Genomic DNA, 25,426 nt, shown 5'->3' with positions numbered 1-25,426 from the left:
GTAGCATATTCAGTTATGGTTTATTTAGTATTTTCATGGTGTTTTGGTAAACTAAGTTAAAAGATAAATTTGTCTCTAAAATTTCTAAAATTTAAAATTTTAGCTGAATGCAATGGCCAACAGAGCAGCTGGAAAAGGTTATGAAAATGAAGATAACTATTCTAATATTAGATTTCAGTTTGTTGGAATTGAGAATATTCATGTCATGCGCTCCAGCCTTCAGAAATTATTGGAAGGTATGAATAATGCTTATCTTGTAGGCAGCTTTGTCCAATAGAAATATAATGCTAGTCACATTGTAAAATTTAAAGTTATATAATTTAAAATTTTCTAGTAGTCACATTCAAAAAAGTAAAAAGCAGTTGAAATTGATTTGAATAATATATTTACTTAATCTAATATATTAAAAATATTATGTTAACATATAATCAATATGAAAAATTAATAGTGAGATATTTTACTCTTTTTGCCTTTAAGTCTTAGAAATTGACTAGTGTATATTTTACACTTACAACGCATCAGTTTGGCCTACCCACATTTCAGGTGTTAAACAGCCATATTTGGGTAGTGGCTACTGTATTAGACAGTACAATTCTAATGGTTTTACAAAAAATTCCTATTTTTAGATAGATATTCTTGATTAATCAGTATAGTGAAGATTAATTTATGATAATATTATATTTAAATATTAAAATATCTTTTCAGCCATGGTGTGGAATTTAAAAATTTTAAAGATTTTTTTTATTTTTTTACTTTTTCTCCCCAAACCCCCCCTGTACATAGTTGTGTGTTTTTAGTTGTGGGTCCTTCTAGTTGTGGCATGTGGGATGCCACCTCAGCATTGCATGATGAGTGGTGCCATGCCCACACCCAGGATCCGAACTGGTGAAACCCTGGGCTGCCAAAGCAGAGGGCGAGAACTTAACCACTCAGCCATGGGGCTAGCCCCTAAAAATTTTAAATATCAGACTATTTTTAATTAAACAGTTGTGCTGCAATTTTTTTTTTTTCACTGAGGAAGATTTGCCCTGAGCTAACATCTGTGCCAGTCTTCCTCTGTTTTGTGTGTCACCACCACAGCATGGCTGCTGTCAAGTGGTGTAGGGCTTCGCCTGGGAACCAAACCCAGGCTGCCAAAGGGGAGTGTGTTGAACTTAACCACTAGGCCATGGGGCCAGCCCCATGTGCTGCAAATTTTTTAAAAAAGGAGATTGGAGCATTTTTTTTTCAGCACAAGGAATAACAGAAAAATGTACCAAAAAATCGATTATTGAGTTTGTAATAGCATCTTTTCATTTATAAAGAAAGAGTCTTGCCTATTTATTTCGTCGTCTTCTTCCCCACTTCACTCACCTAGAGATATCTTCAATAGGAGAAGTGGAGACTCTAGTCCCATTCTAATGGAAATGTTTTTCTCCCCTTTTTTAGTCAATGGTACCAAAGGGCTTTCTGTCAATGATTTCTACTCTGGTTTGGAGAGCTCAGGATGGCTTCGCCATATCAAAGCTGTTATGGATGCTGCAATCTTCTTAACCAAAGTAATGCTTCATCGTTCATATTTGGTTTTGGGGTTTATAATGAATGGTCGGGAAGGATTGGATTTATTCTGCTAGGTGCTGGTATCTTTTCCAGTCACATAACTTTTATTATGTTTTACCTTTTTAATGAGGCTTACTTCAATTTGAGCTTTAAAAATATCATGAGCCCTTAGTGTAAGGACTTAAAAAGAAATTCCCAAACACTTTGAAACAGCATTTTTTGTTGTTGTTGCTGAGGCAGATTCACCCTGAGCTAACATCTGTGCCAATCTTCCTCTATTTTGTATGTGAGATGCTGCCTCAGCGTGGCTGACAAGTGGTGTAGGTCCACACCTGGGATCTGAACCTGTGGACCTGGGCTGCCAAAGTGGAGTGAGCTGAACTTAACCACTACGAATTTAACCATTACCACGGGGCCAGCCCCTGAAACAGCTTTTTTATCTTTGTTTTTTGTTTGCTTTGTGGTTTTATTGTGTTTTGTCTTGTTTTTGGAAATTATGCTGTGACAACATTGTCATTGCAGTCATAGCTCTTTTTTATAATGCAATACTTGTTAGTATGGTTTTGAGTGAGTAGAACTTACTGATTTACCTGAAACGCGTTTTGCTCGAATCTAAGTATGTGATCTTTCTTTTCAGGCAATAATGATTGAAAATGCAAGTGTGTTGGTACATTGTTCTGATGGCTGGGATAGGACTTCCCAAGTGTGTTCCCTTGGCTCGCTTTTATTGGATTCCTTCTATAGGACAATCAGAGGATTCATGGTAAGGATTTATTTGGCGAGACTGGTGGTTCTCAGATAGGAATGATTTTGTCCCCCCAGGAGAGATTTGGTAATGTTATAGGTGAGAGTTTTGATTGTTAAAGCTAAAGGAGGGAAGGCAACTGGCATCTAGCTGGTGGAGGCCGAGGACGTGCTGCACATCCTGTAATGTGCAGGACAGCCCTTCCGGTGAAGAATTACCTGGTCCAGAATGTCAGCAGTGCTTGAGTTAGACTGATTTCCATCTGTGCCACCTCTTTGACAAAAAGTGTTATATTAAAATGTTTTCCTAAAATGTTACAAAAGAAATATTTAATATTTTCTTCCTCGTTTTTATCTAACAAATGTAAGTAATGTAGTAAAACAAGGCGTAAATAAGAGTACTTAAAATTGTATTCTAGAGTAAACCCTCTATTTAAAACTCCTTCATTTGTTAATTGTAATTATGTTAGGAAACGTATTTTATTTCTGAAGGTTAAATTTCTAGTTGAATTTTCTGCTTTGTGAAGCTAAAGCCCTGGCTCCTGTGGTTTTTTTTTTGTTTATTTTTTAATGTATGATCAAATTAACTCATGTTTTCAAAATTTACGTTTTAACTCATGGCAGATAAAGTAAATGAAGGGATGGTAGAACGTTTTCATTAGTTTAGAATCATTAAATACTGTACCATCTTAACAAAGGAAGGTTCAACATCACTGGGTCCCTTTCTGCACCATTATTTTGTGGCGCTAACATATCAAATCTGGGACAGGCCAAATGGAAGTGCCGCTAATAAGATAGTGTTCAGGCTACCTTGAGAGTGTAACATAAGGAATGTTTTCTTTGCCATGTTTGGCTTTGTTTCTTAGACATCCAAATGAAATCATGTGATAAATGACCAGGGACAATGTGAGAGCTTCCCAGGCAAAAGGAACAGTGAGAGCAGAGCATGGCTCCTTTAGGTGACCACAGGTAATGTGTGATGGGTGGAATTCAGGGTGAGCATTAGAGCGGGGGCTTGGGTGCAGAGGGGTATAGCGGGGTGAGGTCCTGAGGAAGAGAAGACTGTAATTTGGACTTCACCCTCTTTGGGTAAGGAGAGCCATTAAAGGGCTTTAAACAGGAAACGGTAACTTGCTTAGATCTGCTTTTTAAAAAGGGGGTTTGGTATCTTGAAAGCAAAGGGGAGTAGGAATTGAGGCTAGGAGACCAGAGTAGAAAGTGTCATGGGAACTTGAGAGAAAAGAGAGCCAGACCTAAGGCAGTACCACACGAGTGGAGGAGGAGGTGATGAGTTCAACCTCTAGGGATGTTAAGGAAGTAGAGTCCGTTAAGAATTGTTCACGCCTTACTGCGGAGTAGAAAAGAGTCCTCCTCTAGGATGATTTCCAGGCTGCAGGCTCAGTTGCCAGGGTGGATGGTGCTGTTTTCCTGCTCTTCACTGAGATCGGCTGAGGAATAAGTTGAGTAAGAAAGATATTGAATTAAGTTTGAGATGTGGGTGTGTAGAAGAAGGGCGGAGGTCCCACAATGAAGTCTGCGGCTTCTGCCTGAAGATCTCGTGCCTGAGTTTGCACAGGTGTAGAAGTAGTGAAGCTGGGATTTGAGCCCATGCAGTGTGACTCCAGAAACTGCGTCTTTACCCATCACATTACATGGCCTTCTGGGGAGATTAAAAACAAAGCTAGGGAAGCTAAAAGTGGTAATTTTGATAGAGTGAAAAGAATGTACTTGGTGATTATTTAATGAAATTATACAGTATATTAAGTACTAAGAAGATATGTTTACATTAGATTGAAAAAAACTAGAAACCTGGTATTTCAGTAGAGTTGTGACAGAAAACACAAAGTCAGTCCATTCAAGAGGTTAGATGTCAACACTTAAATCTGAATATACTTTTCATTAGTCTCTTTATCATTCTTTTTTTTTAAAGTACTATATAAGTAATGTGCAAGTAAGCCAGAAGGTTTAAAAAACCCACTCAGTCTGACACCCACACTTAACCATTGTTCACTTTTTGGTTTACATTTTCCTAGGCTTTTTTCTATGCATATATCATCATCATACATACAAAAATATAAATGCAGTAGTGCTTTATAATGTACTTTTCATGTAAAATGTAATAAATACAACTGAAATAATTTGTCACAAGTGTACTGTATTTCTTTTTATGTATCATTTTCACTCTTCGTTAAGTCAACCTAGTCCAGGTTCTTGCTGTCTTTTGCCTATAATTAAAAATAATTTTTTTGTTTTGTTTGTGGCTGTAAATTAAAAGTGCAAATGCTGTTTAAGATAATAGGATTTAGGAGCCAGCCTGGTTGCATAGTGGTTAAGTTCACGCTTTCAGCTTCAGCGGCCTGGGGTTTTTGGGTTCAGATCCCGGGCATGAACCTACACACTACTTATCAAGCCATGCTGTGGTGGTGTCCCACATACAAAATAGGGGAAGATTGGCACAGATGTTAGCTTAGTGACAGTCTTCCTCAAGCCGAAAAAAAGAGGAAGATTGGGAACGGATGTTGGCTCAGGGCCAATCTTCCTCACCCACAAAAAAGAGAGTGTAGGATTTAATCTATTCTAAACAAAGAAAATTGAAAGTAGTTATAAGATGGATTTCACTTTTTCTCCTTAAGGTTTTAATTGAAAAGGATTGGATCTCCTTTGGACATAAATTTTCAGAGAGGTGAGTCACCTTTATACATTTATATATTTTGTAAAATTAGTAAAACTAGTTTAGAATGCCAGAATGTTTCTGTTCTTCATGAACTTGCATGTCCAGTGTGAATGATGGTGCTATTGTTTTTCGTATGAAGAATGATTTAATTTTTTCTGTCATTTCTTTCAATTCTCATACCTTTGTTAATTCATGGCAATTTAGTACCTCCCTTTTTGTCTGGATCGTAGTAGTTAGAAGGTAACAGCTCCTTTAAAATTGTTGTTGAAGAACTCATAGGTAGAAATAGTTTCAGTAAAAACATTACGGGTTTTTTTCCGCCAATGTGATAATGTTTTAGGATTTTTAAGTTTTTTGTATGTGTATTTAAATTTAACAATACCTGAACAATTGACTTCTTTCAGAGGCATTTTTAACAGCTTGTACTTTCCGGGGGGGGTTAGGTGTGGCCATTTGGATAGTGACCCAAAAGAAGTCTCGCCGGTGTTTACCCAGTTCTTGGAGTGTGTGTGGCATTTGACTGAACAGTTTCCACAAGCGTTTGAGTTCAATGAAGCATTTCTTCTTCAGATCCATGAACATATTTATTCATGTCAATTTGGAAACTTCCTTGGAAATTGTCAGAAGGAAAGAGAAGAACTCAAGTAAGATGATTTGATTAAAATGGGCTCTTATTTTCCTACTTAGCTGAGGTCTAATATAAATTATAATTGAACTTAAGTATCTTGACAGTATGAAATAGAACTGAATTTTATTGTAAAAATTTTATTGTATATATCTGACTATCCCTTACACCCTCAGGTCAATAGTAAAAATACATTTTTAAAATTTGTTTTGAAGTGTAGCATACATACAGAAAAGTACATATAGCATAGGTGTGACGCTCAGTAAGTCTTAAACTCATCCGTCTATGTAACCAGCACCCAGAACAAGAAACATTACCAACAGCCTGGAAACCCTCCTCATGCTCTTTTCTAGTCTGAATATATATTTGGAAGGGAAACATTTTTACACTCTTTTATTTCCTGGAAAGTATTGGTCACTACTTTTTCAAGTGTGGTAAAAGATTGAAAAACTGTTGGTTTTAAGGTAAGATGAAGCCTTGTAGCTGTTCTCAGATTTCTAAACAGACAGTTTTTTGGGGAAAATAAATCTACGTATGTTGGTTGCAGTGTGTCTGTTCCTGAATTGGATCTCACACCTGTTCTTCCCTAACTCTTTGGGAGTAGGGTCTTCTGGCTAAATTTTGAAGCAAGGGAGATGAGGGGTAAGCCTGTGAGAGGTCCATATATATATATATTTTTTTAGGTTGGGCTTCTGAGTTTGGATTTCTTACAGTAGTCAATAAAGAGCACTTCCAGATTCTTGAAAATCCAAGTGACTATTAGAGAACCTAAATCTAGTACTAGTTTGAAGACAGCCACATACTGTCACTCCCAGCAGAGTTGAAGGCAGAACTGAGAGCACATGGAAAATTCTAAAGATATGTAAAGGGAATAACAAGTGAAATAGAGTATGAGGGAGATGAACAAATCAAAGGACATTGAGACTTTAGCTCTGTGCTATAGTAATTCACAACAGTTTACCATAGTTTAGAGCAGGTGACTCCTGGGGTCCCGGGCTAATTTAGGAAAACCTGTTCTTCTCAATTGGTGCCAAATATCCTTATAAATAGGAAGATGGTAATAAAAGCACGTATTTCCTGGTAGTCTTTCTCTAAGAACATACCTATGGGTCATCTTAGGGGTCACCAAACAATGAGCAGATTCTCCGCTTTTCCTTATCTATTTTATGTTTATTTGGTAAATCTACTATCTGAAACCCTTCTACCCTTTACCCACCTACTTACTCTTAGATTTACAATGCAGTTAGCATTTATTTACTCTTGAATAATGTCCTGATTTTTCCTAATTCCCTTTTTTGTGCCCACTCACACTTAAATTTGTTCCTGCCCTGTGATACATGCCACTACAACCCAGATATGGGGCTAAGAGAATCTGGTCAAACAGAGAGATCCATTATTTTATTCCGTATACGTGTGTGTGGTGATTTGAAATAGGTGTAACAGAGACCGAATTTATGAAATTGTGTGAATCAAGAGAGGAATCTCTTAAAGTGTATGGTTGTGAGAGAACTGGATACCTGTGTTGTGTTCAAGAGCATTATTTTATTTATTACATGATTGTAAGTGAAAAAGGAGAAAAGGGAGAATACAGAATTCAGAGACAAGGTGAAGTTAGGCTGTGAGTAGAAGGAAAAACTAAAACTTAAATCTACTTGAGAAGCAATTGCCTAGTTTATAAAAATGAGTAGTAGCATCTATGGGCAAGATCTTTTTGTTTTTCTCATCTCATTAAGGTTAAAGGAGAAGACTTACTCCCTGTGGCCGTTTCTTTTGGATGACCAAAAGAAGTACTTAAATCCTCTGTACAGTCCCAAATCTCAGGCAGTTGCGGTTTTGGAGCCAAATACAGTCTCTTTCAATTTTAAGTAAGTTGACGTTATTGAAGTATTTATACTCTATTTTACTCAGACACAATTTGTTGACAGTTTTGTGTTTTTTTTGTCATAAAGGTTTTGGAGAAACATGTACCACCAATTTGATCGAACATTGCATCCTAGGCAGTCTGTGTTTAATATAATTATGAATATGAATGAGCAGAATAAACAGTTAGAGAATGATATTAAAGACTTAGAATCTGTAAGTATTCTGAAGTATCTCATATAATATATTTGGAATATTAAATTAGTTTATTTCCTTGTGTTGTTGGTGTAAATTGGTATATATAGAAACCTCGCAAGCACACATGGTTGCTTCAAAATCAGATCTCTACTTTGACTAGGTTAGTTTGAATCACTTTCCCTGAATTGTAAAATATTTTGAAATATTTGACGTATATAGAAAAGTAGAGATATAAGCATAATAAATATTGGGGTATCCACCACCCAGCTTGTGAGATTTTAACATTTATCATATTTGCTTTAGATCTTTCATGTTTTAAGAAATGAAACGTTGTAGAAATGTTTGAAGACCCTGTGTACTCCACCTCAGTGGCCCCACCTGCTTTCACTCTGCTGAGTTTGGTGTTGATCATCCCTGTGCATATTTTTATACTTCTGTGTATGTTTGTACCTGTGGACAATTTGTAATGTTTTGTATGATTTAAAATATTATTTTTCTTATATATTGAAAAAATGCAAAAGGATATAGTTTTTCTGTGACGTATATAGGGCAAAACCACATGAATGCCCATGTGCCCTTCACTCAGGTTAAGAAACTGCATGTTTTAAAACTACTGTATAAAGGTCGTCATACTGTCACTTCATTTCGCTCGCCATTGTTTTCACATTTATCCATGTTGACACATGTAGCTTTAATTCATCTGCTTTATTAATAACTACTGTATAATATTCTCTTGCATGAAAACATCACAGTCTATTCAGCTGCTGCTCAACATTAAAATTGTTTTCAGTTTTAGGTTTCTGTGATAACAAGTGAAGTTAAATGAATTTTCATATGTTTACTGACCATTTGGTTTTTCATTTTCTGTGAATGGGCTATTCAAACCTCTGCTTGCTTTTCTTTTGGCCTATTTGCCTTTTTCTTATTGATTTGTAAGAGTTCTTTATATACCAGATGCTAATTCTTTGTTAGTTATATACATATCACAGATGACTTTGTCCAGCCTATTTTTGTCTTTTTCCATTTTATTTCTGGTATGTTTTATATAGATGTTTTGAGTTTTAATGTAGTCAAATTGATCAATCTTTATGTTTTACGCCTTTTTGTGTATCTTGTTTAAGAAATCCCTCTCCACCCTAAGACTTTCCTATAATCTTTACTTTGCCATCATATGTAAACCAAAAAAGGATCAGTAGGTGCACATTTTAAAAATTCTAGACAGTTGTTATAACTCAGTAAGACTATCTTGTCTGCCTCTCAGGCAGGAGTGTTCCTTAGTCATCTCTCAGATAAGGAAGTAATGACTGCTTGAGTAAACTGTAGGAGGATGTGTTAAAAGAGAGGCAAGTCCAAGATATAGGTGATACAAGAAGATTGTCTGGAGATCGGTCCAAGGATTTGGAGACCATGCTACTCTGCCAAAAAAGTACTTTTAAAATCTTCTGTTCGTTTAAAATAAAAATCTGCTGTGTTCTAAAGCCTGTTGTGTTTACCTAACAACTACAGGAAAACCATGTAAGAAAGCTCTTTAGTCAGTAAAACCTTTAGCTAAATAAGTGTGTGTTTGTCATATTATACAGTTGTGATTTCAGGGTGAATGTCTTGTATACATTTCTTTCATTATAAAATATTTACTTTTTATAGTATGTCCTTTTTAAATATGAAGGCCTAGATTCCTCTGCAGTCAAGTATAATAGCCATTTTCCATTGCAAATGTAAATAATTAGGATTTCAGCTGCACTAGATTGTATTAATTTTTTGAGATTTAAGTTTGTATTGTACATGAAGAGAACATTTTCAAAAGCATGTTTTCTTCTTCCATCTAACATAGATTGAACATCATGTAGTATGTGCAATTAGTAATTTTTTCAAATTTTCATTTGTTTTAGAAAATTAAACAACATAAAAATAAGCAAACAGATGGAGTTCTCACCAAGGAATTATTACATTCAGTTCGTCCTGAATCGCCTACCCTCAAAACTTCCTTGTGTTTTAAGGAGCAAACTCTGCTACCTGTGAATGATGCTCTTCGAACTATAGAGGGCAGCAACCCAGCAGATAATCGGTACAGTGAATATGCTGAAGAGTTTTCCAAATCGGAACCCGCTGTGGTCAGCTTAGAGTATGGCGTGGCAAGAATGACTTGTTAGACTCATAGGGTATTTTCTGGACTGACTGTAGTGCAACAAATGGATTGTTGTGAGGATGATCTGTGCGCGTGACCAAAGGGAATTTGTTTAAAAATAATCTTAGAGTTTAACAGTAGGCTGATAGTTGAAGGATAATAACTGCTCTTGTGAGAGAAATAAGTCAGTTTAATTGCATTTCTAACAAAGAATGACTTCCAGTTCTTTAAGAAATGAGTGGTATTGGCAAATTAATTCAAAACGCAATTTGTACTGTATACAAGTGAATTGACATTTCTGTATGATTTGTTAATTACAGCCAAACATGAATAGCCTTCTTTAAGTTTAATTGCCAGAAAACGAAACTTGACAAAGTGGTCCCTTACTTAACAGTTAACATGGCATGTACTTTTGAATATGTAACTATGTAACTAGGAATATTTACATATTTTGCCTATTAGTGATATTTAATATTGAAGTGCCATGAAAAATATTTCTAAGAAAGCCTTAAAATCTCAGTTTATTCTTTACTCTTAAGTCTTATAGCCTAGAGTGAGGTTTTTTGTTGTTTTTCTTTTGGTTAGCCTTGTTTTATAAGAAATCGCGCTCTCATTACTGTGGGAGTTGCATGCTACAATACTTCTGTATAAACAGTTGTAGAAATATACTGTTAAGTTCATGTTTAGCTGGTCCCACTTCCATATTCAAAATTATTGAAACTGAAGGTTTTATTCAGATTACAATTTGTTGAGTGCTACATTTGATGACTTATTATTTACAACTTTGACAGATTATTGTTTTCTTAAATATGTATGAGCACATTTGACTGTCTTTTATGTATGAATTACTGCATTCTATTGGTTCTTGTTTTGTGGTGGGTTTCACTCCTTTGATAACTATGTGAGTTTAAAAAGCTAAAGCTCTGAAACTCTTCTTAGAAACAACGAATAGTACATATCTGTATATTTTTAAACTGTTTTATCTCTCAGTGAGTTGCTCTTCCTGGAATAAACTTTCAGTTTACCCCGAAATTTGGGGGCCAAAAAAAGGAAGTACAAATAGTTTAGGGTTTGCTTGGTCGCATGAATTTTAAAGCAGTCGTTTCTGTGTGGAACATTTTTTCCTTCTCTGTTAACATAGAAAAAAAAGGAAACTTAAGGATAACCTAGTACAAAGTTCATGTTTAATGGAAACAACTTAAATGCTAGGAAAAGTTTCATTTTGCCATATTATGTTACCTGTTTATTCTGCGTACTGGTACATATCTTTCACACTCACACAGAATCACTTGCAATTGGCAGTATCACCCAGCTGGTTTTAAAACTGAAAATTTAAGTAACATGGGTGGCATGAGGTATGATTCAGGGTACTAGGAAGTCCACATAGGATCCTTCATGCTTCTCTTTATTATACCCACAACTATCATATTAGTTTTGAACATAAATACCTTTTTCAAGTGGAACAAAAGCCTTATTGTATGAGAGCTTATCTAATCCTGTTTATTTTTCCACTGCTTTTCTGTAATGCATATTGTGTAATAAGAAAAATACTCTTTTTAAAATAGTAACAAATGCACTATAAAATACAGTTTGTGATTTAGCCAAGCCTGTCTCCATATTTAAGCACTGGGACGGGAATCTTAATATTTGTGACCACAAAGGGAAGCTTTTGTGCCTTGTTACTTGGTTTGAGTTATTGATTGTGGTTTTAGAATATTCCATGGCAGACTTCTTATATTCAACTCTTTGGTTTATTTTCTTAATCTTCAACTTGAGGCATATATATGTGTGTTTATGTGCTCACATATGGCCTGAGAAATCAGTTAATATCCTAAGTGACCTACAGGGTATTTGTTGGCAAAAAGCAGATTGTGTATATGTCTTATAAAATTGAATTTACGTTCAATGTGTTTGAGAATGTATAGCATGTAAATTATTACATATATTATTTAAAAGTAATTAAATGTTCATGTTTTACTTTGAATGTTTTTCATTTGGTAAAAACAAATGGGATCAAGTTGTGGTTGTTTTTTTTTCCTCTCACCTAAGCAAATGGACCTGCATATTAGACTAATCATAACAGTATAAGGCTTGAGCAGTTCATTTTCCAAAAGGTGGATGTTCATAAATAACTGTTATATGCGAAAATAATTTCTAAAACATTTAGAATGGGCATAGTGGGCTAAAAGGTTCAGCAGATATAGTTGATAATGTCATTAAATTTTCCTTTTGCTGCTGTCACTTCCTGATGGTATAATTAGTGTTTTGTTGTGCCCTTGCCAACTTGTTGATGGAAGACAATGTCCAATGAGTTTGTACAGTCAAGGTGAAATGTCTCTCCAAAGGCAGATCTGGAAGTAAATATGAACAGGAACATGACCGGCAGAGGAGAGTATAATTTGATATGGGGATGCTTTGAGCAGGTTAGCTAGGTCAGAATCTTGATGGAAGGAAGTCTTTTTTTCTTTTTTTTTAATTCTCTTTATTTGATCAGGTAGCAGAGGAGAGGTAGTGCCAGGCTGATCTTTTTTTTTTTAACAACTATTTTTTAGAGTAGTCTTAGGTTCCCAGCAAAATGGAGGCAAAGGTCCAGAGGTTTCCTGTATACCCCTTCCCCTATACATGCATGGCCTCCCCCATTGTCAGCATCCCCCGTCAGAGTGATACATTTGTTACAATTGACGAACCTACAGTGACACATCATAATCACCCAAAGTGCATGGTTTACATTAGGGTTCACTCTTGGTCTTGTATATTCTGTGGGATTTGACAAATATATAATGACCTTTATAGTATCATACAGAGTATTTTCATTGCCCTAAAATTTTCACTGCTCTAAAAATCCTCTGTGCTCTGCCTACTCATCCCTCCTCCTCCCCCCAGCCTCTGGCAATCACTAAATTTTTTAGTGTCTCCATAGTTTTATCATTTCCAGAATGTCATATGGTGGGAATCATACAGTATGTAGCCTTTCAGACTGGCTTCTTTCACTTAGTAACATGGATTTAAGTTTCCTCCATATCTTTTCATGGCTCCAGCTCATTTTTTTTTTTAGCACTGAATAATAGTCCATTCTCTGGATGTACCACAGTTTATTTATCCACTCACCTGTTGTAGGACATCTGGGTTGCTTCCAAGTTAGGGCACATTTCAATAAGGCTGCTATAAACATCTGTGTGCACATTTTTGTGTGGACAGAAGTTTTCAGCTCCTTTGAAAAAATACCAAGGAGCATGATTGCCAGATTGTATGGTAAAAGGATCTTCAATTTTGTAAGAAACTGCCAAACTCTTCCAAAATGGCTATGCCATGTACATTCCCACTGGCAGTGAATGAGAGTTCCTGCTGCGGTGTTGTCAGTATACTCGATTGTGGCCATTCTAATAGGTGTGTAACCAGACTTTCTTTTTATTTTTGGCAGAAGATCAGCTTTAGAATACTGAAAAATTTCCAGTTGGTAATTTAAGTTGGATAAAATGCTGATCCTCTGCAAAACTATATAGAGCAATTGCAGACTTTTATCAATGACATCGATCCATTTCCATTAGCAAGTTTTAGCTATTTTGTTGACTTTTCCATATAGTAGTCCAATTTGCATTAGCATATCTTTACTAAATAAAATGTAGAATCTATTTTTAAAAACACAACCATAAATTTAGGAACCTGTATCTAGAAAAAAAGACAGGCTGTAATCTAGAATTATCTCCAAAAGAATATATAGGGGGCTGGCCCTGTGGCCTGGTGGTTGGGTTCAGCACACTCTACTTAAGTGGCCTGGGTTCAATTCCCAGGTGCAGACCTACACCACTCATCTGTGGCCATGCTGTGGTGGTGACCCACATATAAAAAAAGAGGACGATCAGCACAGATGTTAGCTCATGGTGAATCTTCCTCAACGAAGAATAAAAGAGTATACATATTCTATTGTACTTGCCATCTTATAAGAAAATAACACTAATTTCTGCCATTTTTATAAACAATACTACTCTAGTTATTTCTAAGCAAGTAAAATATCCTTTTTACAGCAACTTTTATAAAATAGTGGAATGTGTAACTGAAAGCAAATTTCAGAAGCTACTTAGTAGTAGACTCTTAAAGCCCTAGTCTTTGAGTTTCTGATTCAGCAAGTTTGAGTTGGGACTCTGGAGTTAAAAGCATTTGCAAAGCAATAAAGTGTTTGCATTTAAAATGTTTTGGAGATTTTGGTGCAAATGGTAGGAGAGTCACACTCTGAAAAACACTGCCCTAGACCACCTACCCTGATCAATAAGCATTTCTCTTGTTCTTAGAGGAAACGCAGAATTACTCTTGTACAAAGAGCAATAGATTGGGGAGCATCATGCTTCTGAAACATTGCTACACGAGTGGAAGTGAGAAAGAAACCTTCCTTCTAAGTCACTGAGAGCTGGGGCTTGTCTGTTACTGTAGCATAGCCTCGTCCTTCCTGAATGATAAAGCCATTAGCACACCTAAGAAGTTAATTCTCCGGTTTCATCTAAAGTCCACTCCCTCACTGTCCCCAAATGGCCTTTTACTTGTCATTTTTGCAGTCATATCCAGTTAAGGTTCATGCATCGCGTTTGGTTTTGGCTCTCAATTTAGTCTATCTTGAGCAGTCCCCTCACTTTCCCCCTTTTGCACTGACTTTTTGAACCAGACCTGTTGTAGGGTATCATGTCACTTTCTGCATTTGTCCTGTTGTTTCCTTGTGGTGTAGTTTCACTTGTTCCTCTATCTGCTGTACCTCCTGTAAAGTAGGGACTGGCTGAGATTCAGATTGAGCGTTTTAGAAAAGATGCTGTGTACTTGGTATTGAATTCCTCAGGAGGGGATAATGTCAGGCTGTTCCACGGTTAGGTTGCTAAATTTGATCACTTGCTTGATCTCTCTAATGTAAAGGTACATTTTTTCCTTTACAATTAGCAAATGTTCTGCAGGGTGATATTTTGGTATCAAAATGAATATCCTGTTCCCTAACAACCTATCCACTGATGATATTTGCCTGAATCAGTTATTTCATTGAGTGTTCCAAAATGGTGATTTTCTAATTTGTCTTCCTTTTTATACTTATTTGCTGACATTGTTTAAAGAAATCCTTTCACTCATCAAATGGGAAATTCCTCTGAAAAATGGCATGGTAAATGCTGAATTCTTCCCCTTTGATCACTAATTTTCAGAGTAAGGAGTTGTAATAGTCACCTCCAAAAACTAGTTTTTTCTCTTTTTCTATAGGAACATATATATATCTTTGCTTCTTGTTTGAATCATAATTAGACTTTTCTAACCCTAGGTTATAAAGGAATTCACCCATCATCTTCTAGTACTTACAAGGTTTTATTTTTTTGCATTTGACGCTATGATCCATGTGGAGTTTGTTTTGGTATATAGAAAGAGGTATGGATCCAAATTTATCTTTTTCCAGATGGCTGTCCGGTTGTTTCAGTCATTTGTTAGTGAATTCATCTTGTCAGTGATTTGAGACATCACTTTATGTAGTTCTGGATTCTCCTCTTTAACACTGGTGTGTCTGTCCATGTACCAAAGCCATGCACTTGTGTTACTTATCAAGGCTATATGGTAGAGCCAGCCCTGCCTCATCGCTTCTCCTTCTCAGGTTTTCTTCACTATTCGTTTATTTTTTATTTTGAAACAGTCTCTACTGTACAGAAAAGTTGCAAGTACAGTAGAAGGAACTTTTTCTCCTGAACCCCTTCTAGAGAGAGAGATGCTGACCTAATGCTCCATCTCCTTTAAATACTTTAACTGTGTATTTCCTACAAATGAAGACATTTTCACATAACCACCATGTAGCCATCAAAATCAGAAAATTAACATTACCACTATATAATCCTCAGATCCCATTTAGATTTTCCAAAAGTCACACAAATTACCTTTGTTTAAAAAGGCAGTCTGGTCCAGAATCACATGTCGAATTTGGTTGTCAGGTCTCCTTAGCTTCTCCAATCAGGAACAGTTCTCAGGGTTTCCTTGAATTTCCTGATCGGTGCAGGCGAGTTATTTTGTACAAGTTTCTTCAATTTGGATTTGTCTGAATTTTTTTTCTGATTAGATAAAGAATATGTATGTTTGTCTAGAGTATCAACAAAGTAATGCTGCATTGTTTTCTTGCATCTTATCAAGTGAAATCACCAAGTTTCAGTTTATTCTGCTACTTGCGGGGACGATGGAAGAGTAGTGGAAAGAAACAGTGTGGGAGGGCAAGCAATAAAAGCACGACTTCAGCATATACCTTTTTGTATGTTTGAATTTTGAACTATGTAACTGCTTTACCTATTTAAAAATCCACTAAATCAAATAAGCAAATCCTAAAATTGAAAACAAAATATCTCAGTTGTATATCAAATTACTAATGTAAACAGAGAAATTATTTCAAGTGACTTTTGAATATAGTACTCTGTCCATCCTTGGTAGGACGTATATAAGGATAAAGAGGACTGCAAAGACATCTTCCATTTTACTCAGTATTTCTATTAGAAGTAGTAACACTGATTATACTTTTGAAACTGTACTTTGTACATTGCAGAATAAAGCAAAAAATGTCCATATATTCATGCTATGAGAAACCAAGATTTTCGGTATAAGGCAAAAAGAGATATACATCAAAAAAGAAAACACTGTGGTAATGATAATTTGAAGTAATATCGTTTAAACTCATGATTTTTAAAAATACGTTTTCTGGCTCTGTCAACTGAAAGGGCCTAGAAGCAGTGACACTCCAGTAGCAATGAGCACATCTAATGCCCTGAGCTGGGATTCTAAATATCATTCCCCACTAACAGGAACAAAGTTTCCTTGGAGAAATGGCTAATTCCAAAACTGGGGTAGGGAAAGTACAAGATAAGCCTGGGACATCTCTCGTGTCCGAAACCAAAAATGTGCTCAGAACAAATAGGGGCGTGTCAAAAGGGTGTGGCAGGAACTTGAAGGGGCTCCCCTGGCCAGATTCAGAACAGTTCGAGCACAAAGAGCATTGACTGTAATTGATTACAAAAATCCATATCCTTACAGAAAAAGAGAGAAAACTAGTTTTTGGAGGTGACTGTTATGACTCCTTACTCTGAAAGTTTTCCTATGGTTGTTTCCCCAGTTCCGGAATTCATAATTGGAATAGACATACTCAGCAGCTGGCAGAATCCCCACATTGGTTCCCTGACCTGTGGAGTGAGGGCTATTATGGTGGGAAAGGCCAAGTGGAAGCCGTTAGAATGGCCTCTACCTAGGAAAATAGTAAACCAAAGGCAATACTGCGTTCCTGGAGGGATTGCAGAAATTAGTGCCGCCACCAAGGATGTGAAAGATGCAGGGGTGGTGATTCCCACCACATCCGCATTCAACTTGGTTATTGGCCTGTGCAGAAGATAGATGGATCCTGGAGAATGGCAGTGGATTATTCTAAACTTAACCAGGTGCTGACTCCAATTGCAGCTGCTGTATCAGATATGGTTTCATCGCTTGAGCAAATTAATGCATCCCCTGGTACTGATATGCACCTGGTATTTGGCAAATGCCCTTTTCTTGCTACCTGTTAGAAAAGACCACCAGAAACAGTTTGCTTTCAGCTGGCAAGGCCAGCAACACATCTTCACTGTCCTACCCCAGGGGAATATCAACTCTCCAGCCCCAGGTCATAATTTAGTTCTCAGGGATCTTGATCACCTTTCCCTTCCACAAGATATCACATTGGTCCGTTACATTGATGACATTATGCTGAATGACCTTGCTCCAATATGCTGATTAGAGCAAGAAATAGTAACTACTCTCGACTTATTGGTAAGACATTTGTGTGCCAGAGGGTGGGAAATAAATCTGACAAAAACTCAAAGGCCTTCTATCTGCATGAAATTTCTAGGAGTCCCGTAGTGTGGGACATGTCAACATTTCTCTTCTAAGGTAAAGAAAAAGTTGTTGCTTGTGGCCCCTCCTGCAACCAAAAAGAGGCATAATGCCTAGTGGTGCCCTTTGGATTTTGGAGGCAACATATTTCTCATTTGGCTGTGTTACACTAACCCGTTTACTGAGTGACCCCAAAAGCTGCTAGTTTTGACTGGGGCCCAGAACAAGAGAAGGCTCTGCAACAGGTCCATGCAGTGTGCAAGCTGCTTCACCATTTGGGCCATGTGATCTATCATATCCAATGGTACTTGAAGTGGCAGTGGCAGATAGAAATGCTATTTGAAGTCTTCGGCAGACTCCTATAGGTGAATCTCAGCACAGGCCTTAAGGATTTTGGAGAAAAGCCCTTCCATCTTCTGCAGATAACTACTCTGCTTTTGAAAAACAGCTCTTGGCCTGCTTCTGGGCTTTGGTAAAGACTGAGTGCTTAACCATGGGCCACCAAGTTACCATGCAACCTGAGGGAACCATCATGAACTGGGTGTTATCTGCCCCACGAAACCACAAAATCGGATGTGCACAGCAGCACTCCATCATCAAATGGAAGTAGTATGTACACGATTTGGCCTGGGCAGGCCCTGAAGGCACAGGTAAGTTATACCAAGAAGTGGCCTAAATGCCCATGGTTCCCACTCCTGCTACACTGCCCTCTCTCTTGCAGCCTGCACCTATGGCCTCATGCAGAGTTCCCTACAATCAGTTGACAGATAAAGAGAAGACTCGGGCCTGGTTTACAGATGTTTCTGCACGATATGCAGGTACCACCCAAAAGTGGACAGCTGCAACACTACAACCTTTCTGAGACATCCCTGAAGGACGATGGTGAAGAGAAATCCTCCCAGTGGGCAGAACTTTGAGCAGTGCACCTGGTCATTCCGTTTGTTTGGAAGGAGAAATAGCTAGATGTGCAATTATGAACTGATTCATGGGCTGCAGCCAATGGTTTGGCTGGATGGTTGGGAACTTGGAAGGAACGTGATTGAAAAATTGATGACAGAGAAATTTAGAGAAGTGGTATGTGGATAGAACTCTCAGAATGGGCAAAAAATGTGAAGGTATTTGTGTCCCATGTGAATTTTCACCAAAAGATGACCTCAGAAGAGGAGGATTTTAATAAGCAGGTGAATAAGCTAACTCATTCTGTGTCTACCAGTCAGCCTCTTTCCCAAACCACCTCTGTCATCATCCAATGGGCTCATGAACAAAGTGGCCATGGTGGCAGGGTTGGAAGTTATTCGTGGGCTCAGCAACATGGACTTCCACGCACCAAGGCTGACCTGGCCTATACCCACTGCTGAGTGACCAATCGGTCGGCAGCAGAGACCAACGCAGTTTCGGGATAAGGCACTGCTCCCTGGGGTGATCAGCCAGCTACCTGGGTGGCATGTTGATTACATTGAATCACTTCCATCATGAAAGAGGCAGTGTTTTATTCTTACTGGAATAGACACTCTGGATACAGATTTGCCTTCCCTGCATGCAATATTTCTGTTAAAACTATGATCTGTAGACTTACAGAATGCCTTATGTATTATGGTATTCTACACAGCATTGCTTCGGATCAAGGAACTTACTTCACAGCAAAAGAGTGGCAATGGGCCCATGCTCGTGGATTCATTGGTCTTACCATGTTCCTTACCGTTCCTGAAGCAGCTGGCTTGATAGAACAGTGGAATGGCCCTTTGAAGACTCAGTTACAGTGCTAACTAGGTGGCAGGACCTTACAAGGCAAGGACAAGATTCTCCAGAAGGCTGTATATGCTCTGAATCAATGTCCAGTATATGTTGCTCTTTCTCCCATAGCCAGGATTCATGATTCCAGGAATCAAGGAGTGGAAATGGGAGTGGCATCACTCACTGTTACCTCTAGTGACCCACTAGGAAAATTTTTGCTTCCTGTTCTCGTGATGTCATGCTCTACTGGCCTACAGGTCTTGGCTCCAGAGGGAGGAATTGTTCCATTAGGAGATACAACAGTGATTCCATTGAACTGGAAGTAAGACTGCAGCCTGGCCACTTTAGGTTCCTCATACCTCTGAATCAATAGGCAGAGAAGGGAGTTCCTGGGCTGGCTGGAGTGAGCGATCCTGACGACCAAGGGGAAATTGGACTGCTACTCCACAATGGAGGTGAGGAAGAGTATGTCTGGAATGCAGGTTTCTTTGGACATCTCTTACTTAGTATTACCATGCCCTGTGATTAAGATAAGTGGAAAACTACAGCAACCCAATCCAGGCAGAACTGCTAATGGGTTACATCCTTCAGGAATGTAGATTTGGGTCACTTCACCAGATAAAGAACCATGGCCCCTGAGGTGCTTGCTAAAGGCAAAGGGATACAGAAGGTACTTATAAATATCAGCAATGGCCACGTGACCAGTTACAGAACAAGGACTATAATTGTCATGAATATTTCCTCCTTATTTTCTTTTACTTTTTTTGAGGAAGATTAGCCCTGAGCTAACATCTGCTGCCAATCCTCCCCTTTTTGCTGAGGAAGACTGGCCCTGAGCTAACACCTGTGCCCATCTTCCTCTGCTTTATACGTGGGATGCCTGCCACAGCATGGCTTGCCAAGCGGTGTCATGTCTGCACCTGGGATCTGAACCGGCGAACCCCGGGCCGCCAAAGCGGAACGTGCGAACTTAACCGCTGTGCCACCGGGCCAGCCCCACTCCTTATTTTCTTAAGAACACATTTGTGTGTGTGTGTGTGTATGAAGCAAGTCTCTGTTTTCTTTCCCCTCTTACTCCCTTATCATGTGGATACAGTGTATTGACTTTATGTCATAGTATTTAAGTATTGTTAATTTTATCTCATAGGACTTAAGTTACAGGACATCAAGGAGAGGAGTAAACATCACTCAAGGTCTGTTTCCTTTTCCAGGCAAGAAGTTAGTGCTTTTTCAGTTGTACACAGGATAGTTGTATCACGTTAGGCAGAATTATGACCTGTTAATTGTCCTTATTTGGAGAGTAAGTATGGTTTAAGGAGATATGTATGGGTGCCAAGTTGACAAGGGGTGGACTTGTGATGGTTGATTTTATGTGTCAATTTGACTGGGTCATGGGTGCCCAGATATTTGGCTAAACACTATCTCTGGGATTCCTGTGAGGGTGTTTCCAGATGAGATTATCATTTGAATTGGTGGACTCAGTAAAGCAGATGGCCCTCCCTAGTGTGGGTGGGCATCATCCAATCCATTGAAGGCCTGAATAGAACAAAATGTGGAGAAAGGGAGAATTCACCCTTTCTTCTGCCTGACTGCTTGGGTTGGCACGTTGGTCCTCTCCTGCCCTCGGACTGGTATTTACATCATTGCCTCTCCCCGGTTCTCAGGCTTCTAACTTGGACTGAATTATACCACCAGCTTTCCTTGGGTCTCCAGTTTGCAGATGGCGGATTGTGGGAATTCTCAGCCTCCATAGTCATGTGAGCCAGTTCCTCATAATAAATCTCCTTCTCTCTCCATATCCTATTGGTTCTGTTTCTTTGTAGAATCCTGACTAATACAGGTAGTTACCGTCATTCTGTGGGAACCCAGAAGCCGCCAGTCTGTTACTCTCTTTTGTTTGTGTGAGGAAGATTGGCCCTGAGCTAAGGTCTGTTGCCAATCTTCCTCTTTTTGCTTGAGGAAGATTGTCGCTGACCTAACATCTGTGCCCATCTTCCTGTTTTTGGTGTGAGATGCCGCCACAGCATGGCTTGATGAGTGGTACTAGGTCTGCACCTGGGATCTGAACCAGTAAACCCTGGGCTGCTGGAGCGGAGCACACGAACTTAACCACTACGCCACCAGGCCGGCTCCCCCAGTCTATTCTTTTAATGTTATTATTATTGTGGCAAAATATAATTAACATCAAATTTACCATTTTAATCTTTTACATATGCAATTTGGTGGCATTAAGTACATTCAAACTGGTGTACAATCATCACCCCTATCCGTTTGCAGAAATTTTTCATCATCCCACACAGAAACTCTGTATCCATTAAACAATAACTCCCGATTGCTTCTGGCAGCCACCCTTCTACTTTCTGTCTCTACGAATTTGACTATTCTAGTTGCCTCATAGAAATATATCATGCAGTTTATGTTCTTTTGTGTCCAGTATATTTCATTTAGCATAATATTTTCAAGATTTATCTATGTTTTAGCATGTATCAGAGTTTCATTCCTTTTTATGCCTGAATAATATTCCATTGTATGTATTTATCAATTTGTTTATTCATTCATCTGTGGATGGACACTTGGGTTATTTTCATCTTTTGACTGTTGTGAATAATGTTGTTATGAACATTGCTGTACGTATCTGTTTGAGTCTCTGCTTTCAGTTCTTTTGGATATATACCCAGAAGTAGAATTGCTGGATCAAATGATAATTCTATGTTTAACTTTTTAAGGAACAGCTAAACTGTTTTCCACTGTGACTGCACCATTTTAGCTTCCCACCAACAATGCACAAGGGTTTCAATTTCTCCACATTCTTGCCAACACTTTTTATGTTTTGCTTTTTTGATAATAGCCATCCTAATGGGTGTGAAGTGATATTTCATTGTGGTTTTGATTTACATTTACCTAATGATTAGTGATGTTGAGCATCTTTTCATGTTCTTATTGGCCATATGTATATCTTCTTTAGAGAAATTTCCGTTCAAGTCCCTTGCTCACTTTTGAATGGGATTGTTGGGTTTTTGTTGTTGTTGAGTTGTAGAAGTATTTTGTATATTCTGTATATTAATCTCTTATCAGATATATGATTTGCAAATATTTTCTCCCATTCTGTAGGTTGTCTTTTAACTCCATTTATAGTGTCTTTCGATGCATAAAAGTTTTTAATTTTGATGAATTTCTATTTATTCTTTCTTTTATTTGCATGCACTGTTGGTGTCATATCCAAGAAATCATTGCCAAATATATCATGAAGCTTTCCTCCCATGTCTTCTAAGAGTTTTATAGTTTTAGCTCTTATATTTAGATCTTTGATCCATTTTGAGTTAATTTTTGTATATGGTAAGATAAAGCTCCTGCTTATTGTTTTGCATGTGGTTACCCAGCTTTCCCAGGATCATTTGCAGAAAAAACTGTCCTTTCCTCATTGAATGCTCTTGACACTCCACATGACCATATATGTGAGAGTTTATTTCTTTGTTTCTGGGCTATTTCATTCCATTGATCTGTATGTCTGTCTTTATGCCAGTGCCACATTGTTTTGATTATTGTAGCGTAGGAAGTTTTGAAATCAGAAAATGTGAGTCCTCTAACTTAGTTCTTTTTTCTTTTTTGTTTTTCTATTTTGTTTTGGTTATTCAGGATCTCTTGAGATTCCATATGAATTTTTGGGTGTGCTTTTCTACTTCTGCAAAAATGCTGTGGGATTTTTGACAGGTATTGCGTTGAATCTATAGGCTTCTTTGGATAGTATTAATATCTTAACAATATTAAATCTTCTGACCCACGAACAAAGGATGTCCTACCATTTATTTGTGTTTTATTTAATTTCTTTCAATAACATTTTATAGTTTTCAGGGTACAAGTCTTTCACCTCCTTGGTTAAGTTTATTCCTAAGTATTTTGTTCTTTTTGGTGCTATTATAAATGGAATTATCTTCATTTCCTTTTCAAATTTTTCATTGTTAGTGTATGGAAGCACAACTGATTTTTATGGGTTGATTTTGCATCCTGCAAATTTGCTGAATTCATTTATTAGCTCTAACAGTTTTTTGTGTGTGGCATCTTGATTGTGTCATCTGTGAACAGAGATAATTTTACTTCTTCCTTTCCAATTTGGATGCCTTTTATTTCTTTATCTTGCCTAATTGCTCTGGCTACAACTTCCAGTACTATATGTTGAGTAGTTGTGTTGAGTAGAAGTGGTGAAAACAAGCATCCTTGTATTATTCTTGATCTTAGGGGAAAAACTTTCAGTCTTTCACCATTGAGTATGGTATGAGCTGTGGGTTTTTCATATATGGGCTTTATCATATAGAGGAAATTTCATTCTATTCCGAGTTTGCTGGATGTTTTTATTGTGAAAGAGTGTTGAAATTTGTGAAATGATTTTTCTGCATCAATCGAGATTGTCATTTTTTTTTCCTTCTTTCTGTTAATGTGGTGTATTACATGGATTGATTTTTGTATATTGAACCATCTTTGCATTCCAGGAATAAATCCCACTTGGTCGTGGTCCATAATCTTTTTAAGATGCTGTTGAACTCAGTTTGCTGGTATTTTGTTGAGGATTTTTGCATCAATGTCCATAAAGCATATTAGTCTGTAGTTTTCTTTTCTTATGGTATCTTTGGCTTTGGTCCAGCTATTCTTTCTTGTTGGCATGATATAGGTTGATAAACTAGAGGAAGAGTGACCACCATGAAAAGCTGACCCTTAGGCAAGGAAGAGGAGAGAAAAGCATTTCTCAGCTTCACTAACTGAGCCATCATCCTTCTACTTATCTTAAATTTTTCTTTTGATATGGGTACTAAAAATATGAAAATTAAACATGGCTAAAAGGATCATGTAAAATATATCAGAAATTCTAGACTCATTATAACCATCTGAAAGCAAACACGGAATATTGTAAAAGAAAGTTGGAGACATGTCGAATAGCACACATGAGCATGAAATTGGGCGAGTGAAACTCTTATTCAAATTACCAGATCATCAGATGTTATCATCAGAAGGTGTTCTTGTAGTTAGAGTAGTGACTGAAAAACAGTAGTGGGAAAGTCCAGACCAATACTCTCTAATATAAATATAATGTAAGCCATATATGTAATTTTATGTTTTCTAGAAGCCACATTAAAAAAAGTAAAAAGGAGCAGGTGAAATTAATTTTAATGTTATATTTTATTTAACACATTGCATCCCAAATATTATCATTTAATAAGTAATTGATATAAGAATTATGACTGTGATATTTAACATTTTTTTTACTAAGTCTTCAAAATCTGGTATATTTTATACTTATAGCACATATCGACTTAGACTCATCACATTTTCCTTGTTCAATAGCCACGTGTGCCTACTGTATTGGGCAGCAAAAATTTAAACACTTGGATCTTGCTTGTCCAGCTCTGTTTCTCGGTTTAATTTTCCAAAGTTTGACAGATAAAATTGTTAGCTTTTCTGCCCTCTGTTCTTAATTGATCCATCTGTATGCTTATAGACAAGACATTTCCTATAGAAAGATATAAATCCTGAAGTCTTTCATTTATCTAGTGAGGTATTCTTTAGAAATAGCAGACATTGGACAGATTGTCAAAAACAAGTCCTTGGCAAACAATCTTGGCACTTGAGAAGGGGGAAGGAGGACTGGTGGCTAAGTAGTTGTGGCAGGTGAGGGCCTAAGGGGATTTGTTGAGGATTTTAGGCTCACTGGATCCAGCAGGAGGTAGATTTTTTGAGCAGTTGGTAGATAGGGGAGCAAAACATCAGGGAGTTTGGGAACAAAAGTTGAGTGGGCAGAGAGGTTGGCCTTTCTTCCCTCTTTTCTCGCCTGCATGTGAGTGTGAGGGAGGTGTGTCCTAGCTGTGCCACTGTACTTCCAGGCAAGAGCCTTCCCCACAGAGTCTCCAGTTCCTCACCTGTAACGTGAAGTGCAATGCTTACTGAGGTTTAAGTAAGCACTTAAGTAACCCCTTACAGGTTTAAGATCTTACGATTTTATTGAAGGAAGATCTGAGTATTTGTGGCAGTTAGAGAAGGCATTAGAAAAGAGATGTAAAGTATTAGTGGAACGGGAAGGTTG

The 25,426-nt window shown here is 37.6% G+C and overlaps 1 protein-coding gene across 15 annotated transcripts in view; it reads left to right on the top strand.

The window, feature by feature from the left end:
- MTMR6 (myotubularin related protein 6) overlaps positions 1-25,426 on the top strand; it is a 93,709-nt gene that overhangs the window by 26,575 nt on the left and 41,708 nt on the right. For 11 of the 15 annotated variants that reach the window (XR_011427912.1, XM_070240106.1, XM_070240110.1 and 8 more), the window contains 8 exons: positions 104-236; positions 1,429-1,538; positions 2,177-2,302; positions 4,917-4,966; positions 5,401-5,601; positions 7,316-7,447; positions 7,532-7,658; positions 9,530-9,705. Coding sequence is in view for 14 of the 15 variants with exons in the window: in XM_070240106.1 (XP_070096207.1) it covers positions 104-236; positions 1,429-1,538; positions 2,177-2,302; positions 4,917-4,966; positions 5,401-5,601; positions 7,316-7,447; positions 7,532-7,658; positions 9,530-9,705 (1,055 nt within the window). In the remaining variant the exon portion in view is untranslated. Of the gene's footprint in view, positions 1-103; positions 237-1,428; positions 1,539-2,176; positions 2,303-4,916; positions 4,967-5,400; positions 5,602-7,315; positions 7,448-7,531; positions 7,659-9,529; positions 11,783-25,426 lie in introns of those variants that run through there. The other 4 variants (XM_001491694.7, XM_023621405.2, XM_070240115.1 and 1 more) reach the window with 1 other exon arrangement.

The sequence above is a fragment of the Equus caballus genome, chromosome 17 (genome assembly GCF_041296265.1).
Source record: "Equus caballus isolate H_3958 breed thoroughbred chromosome 17, TB-T2T, whole genome shotgun sequence".
In the NCBI taxonomy this organism is placed as follows: domain Eukaryota; kingdom Metazoa; phylum Chordata; class Mammalia; order Perissodactyla; family Equidae; genus Equus; species Equus caballus.
This window is presented reverse-complemented; position numbering and strand designations above follow the sequence as displayed.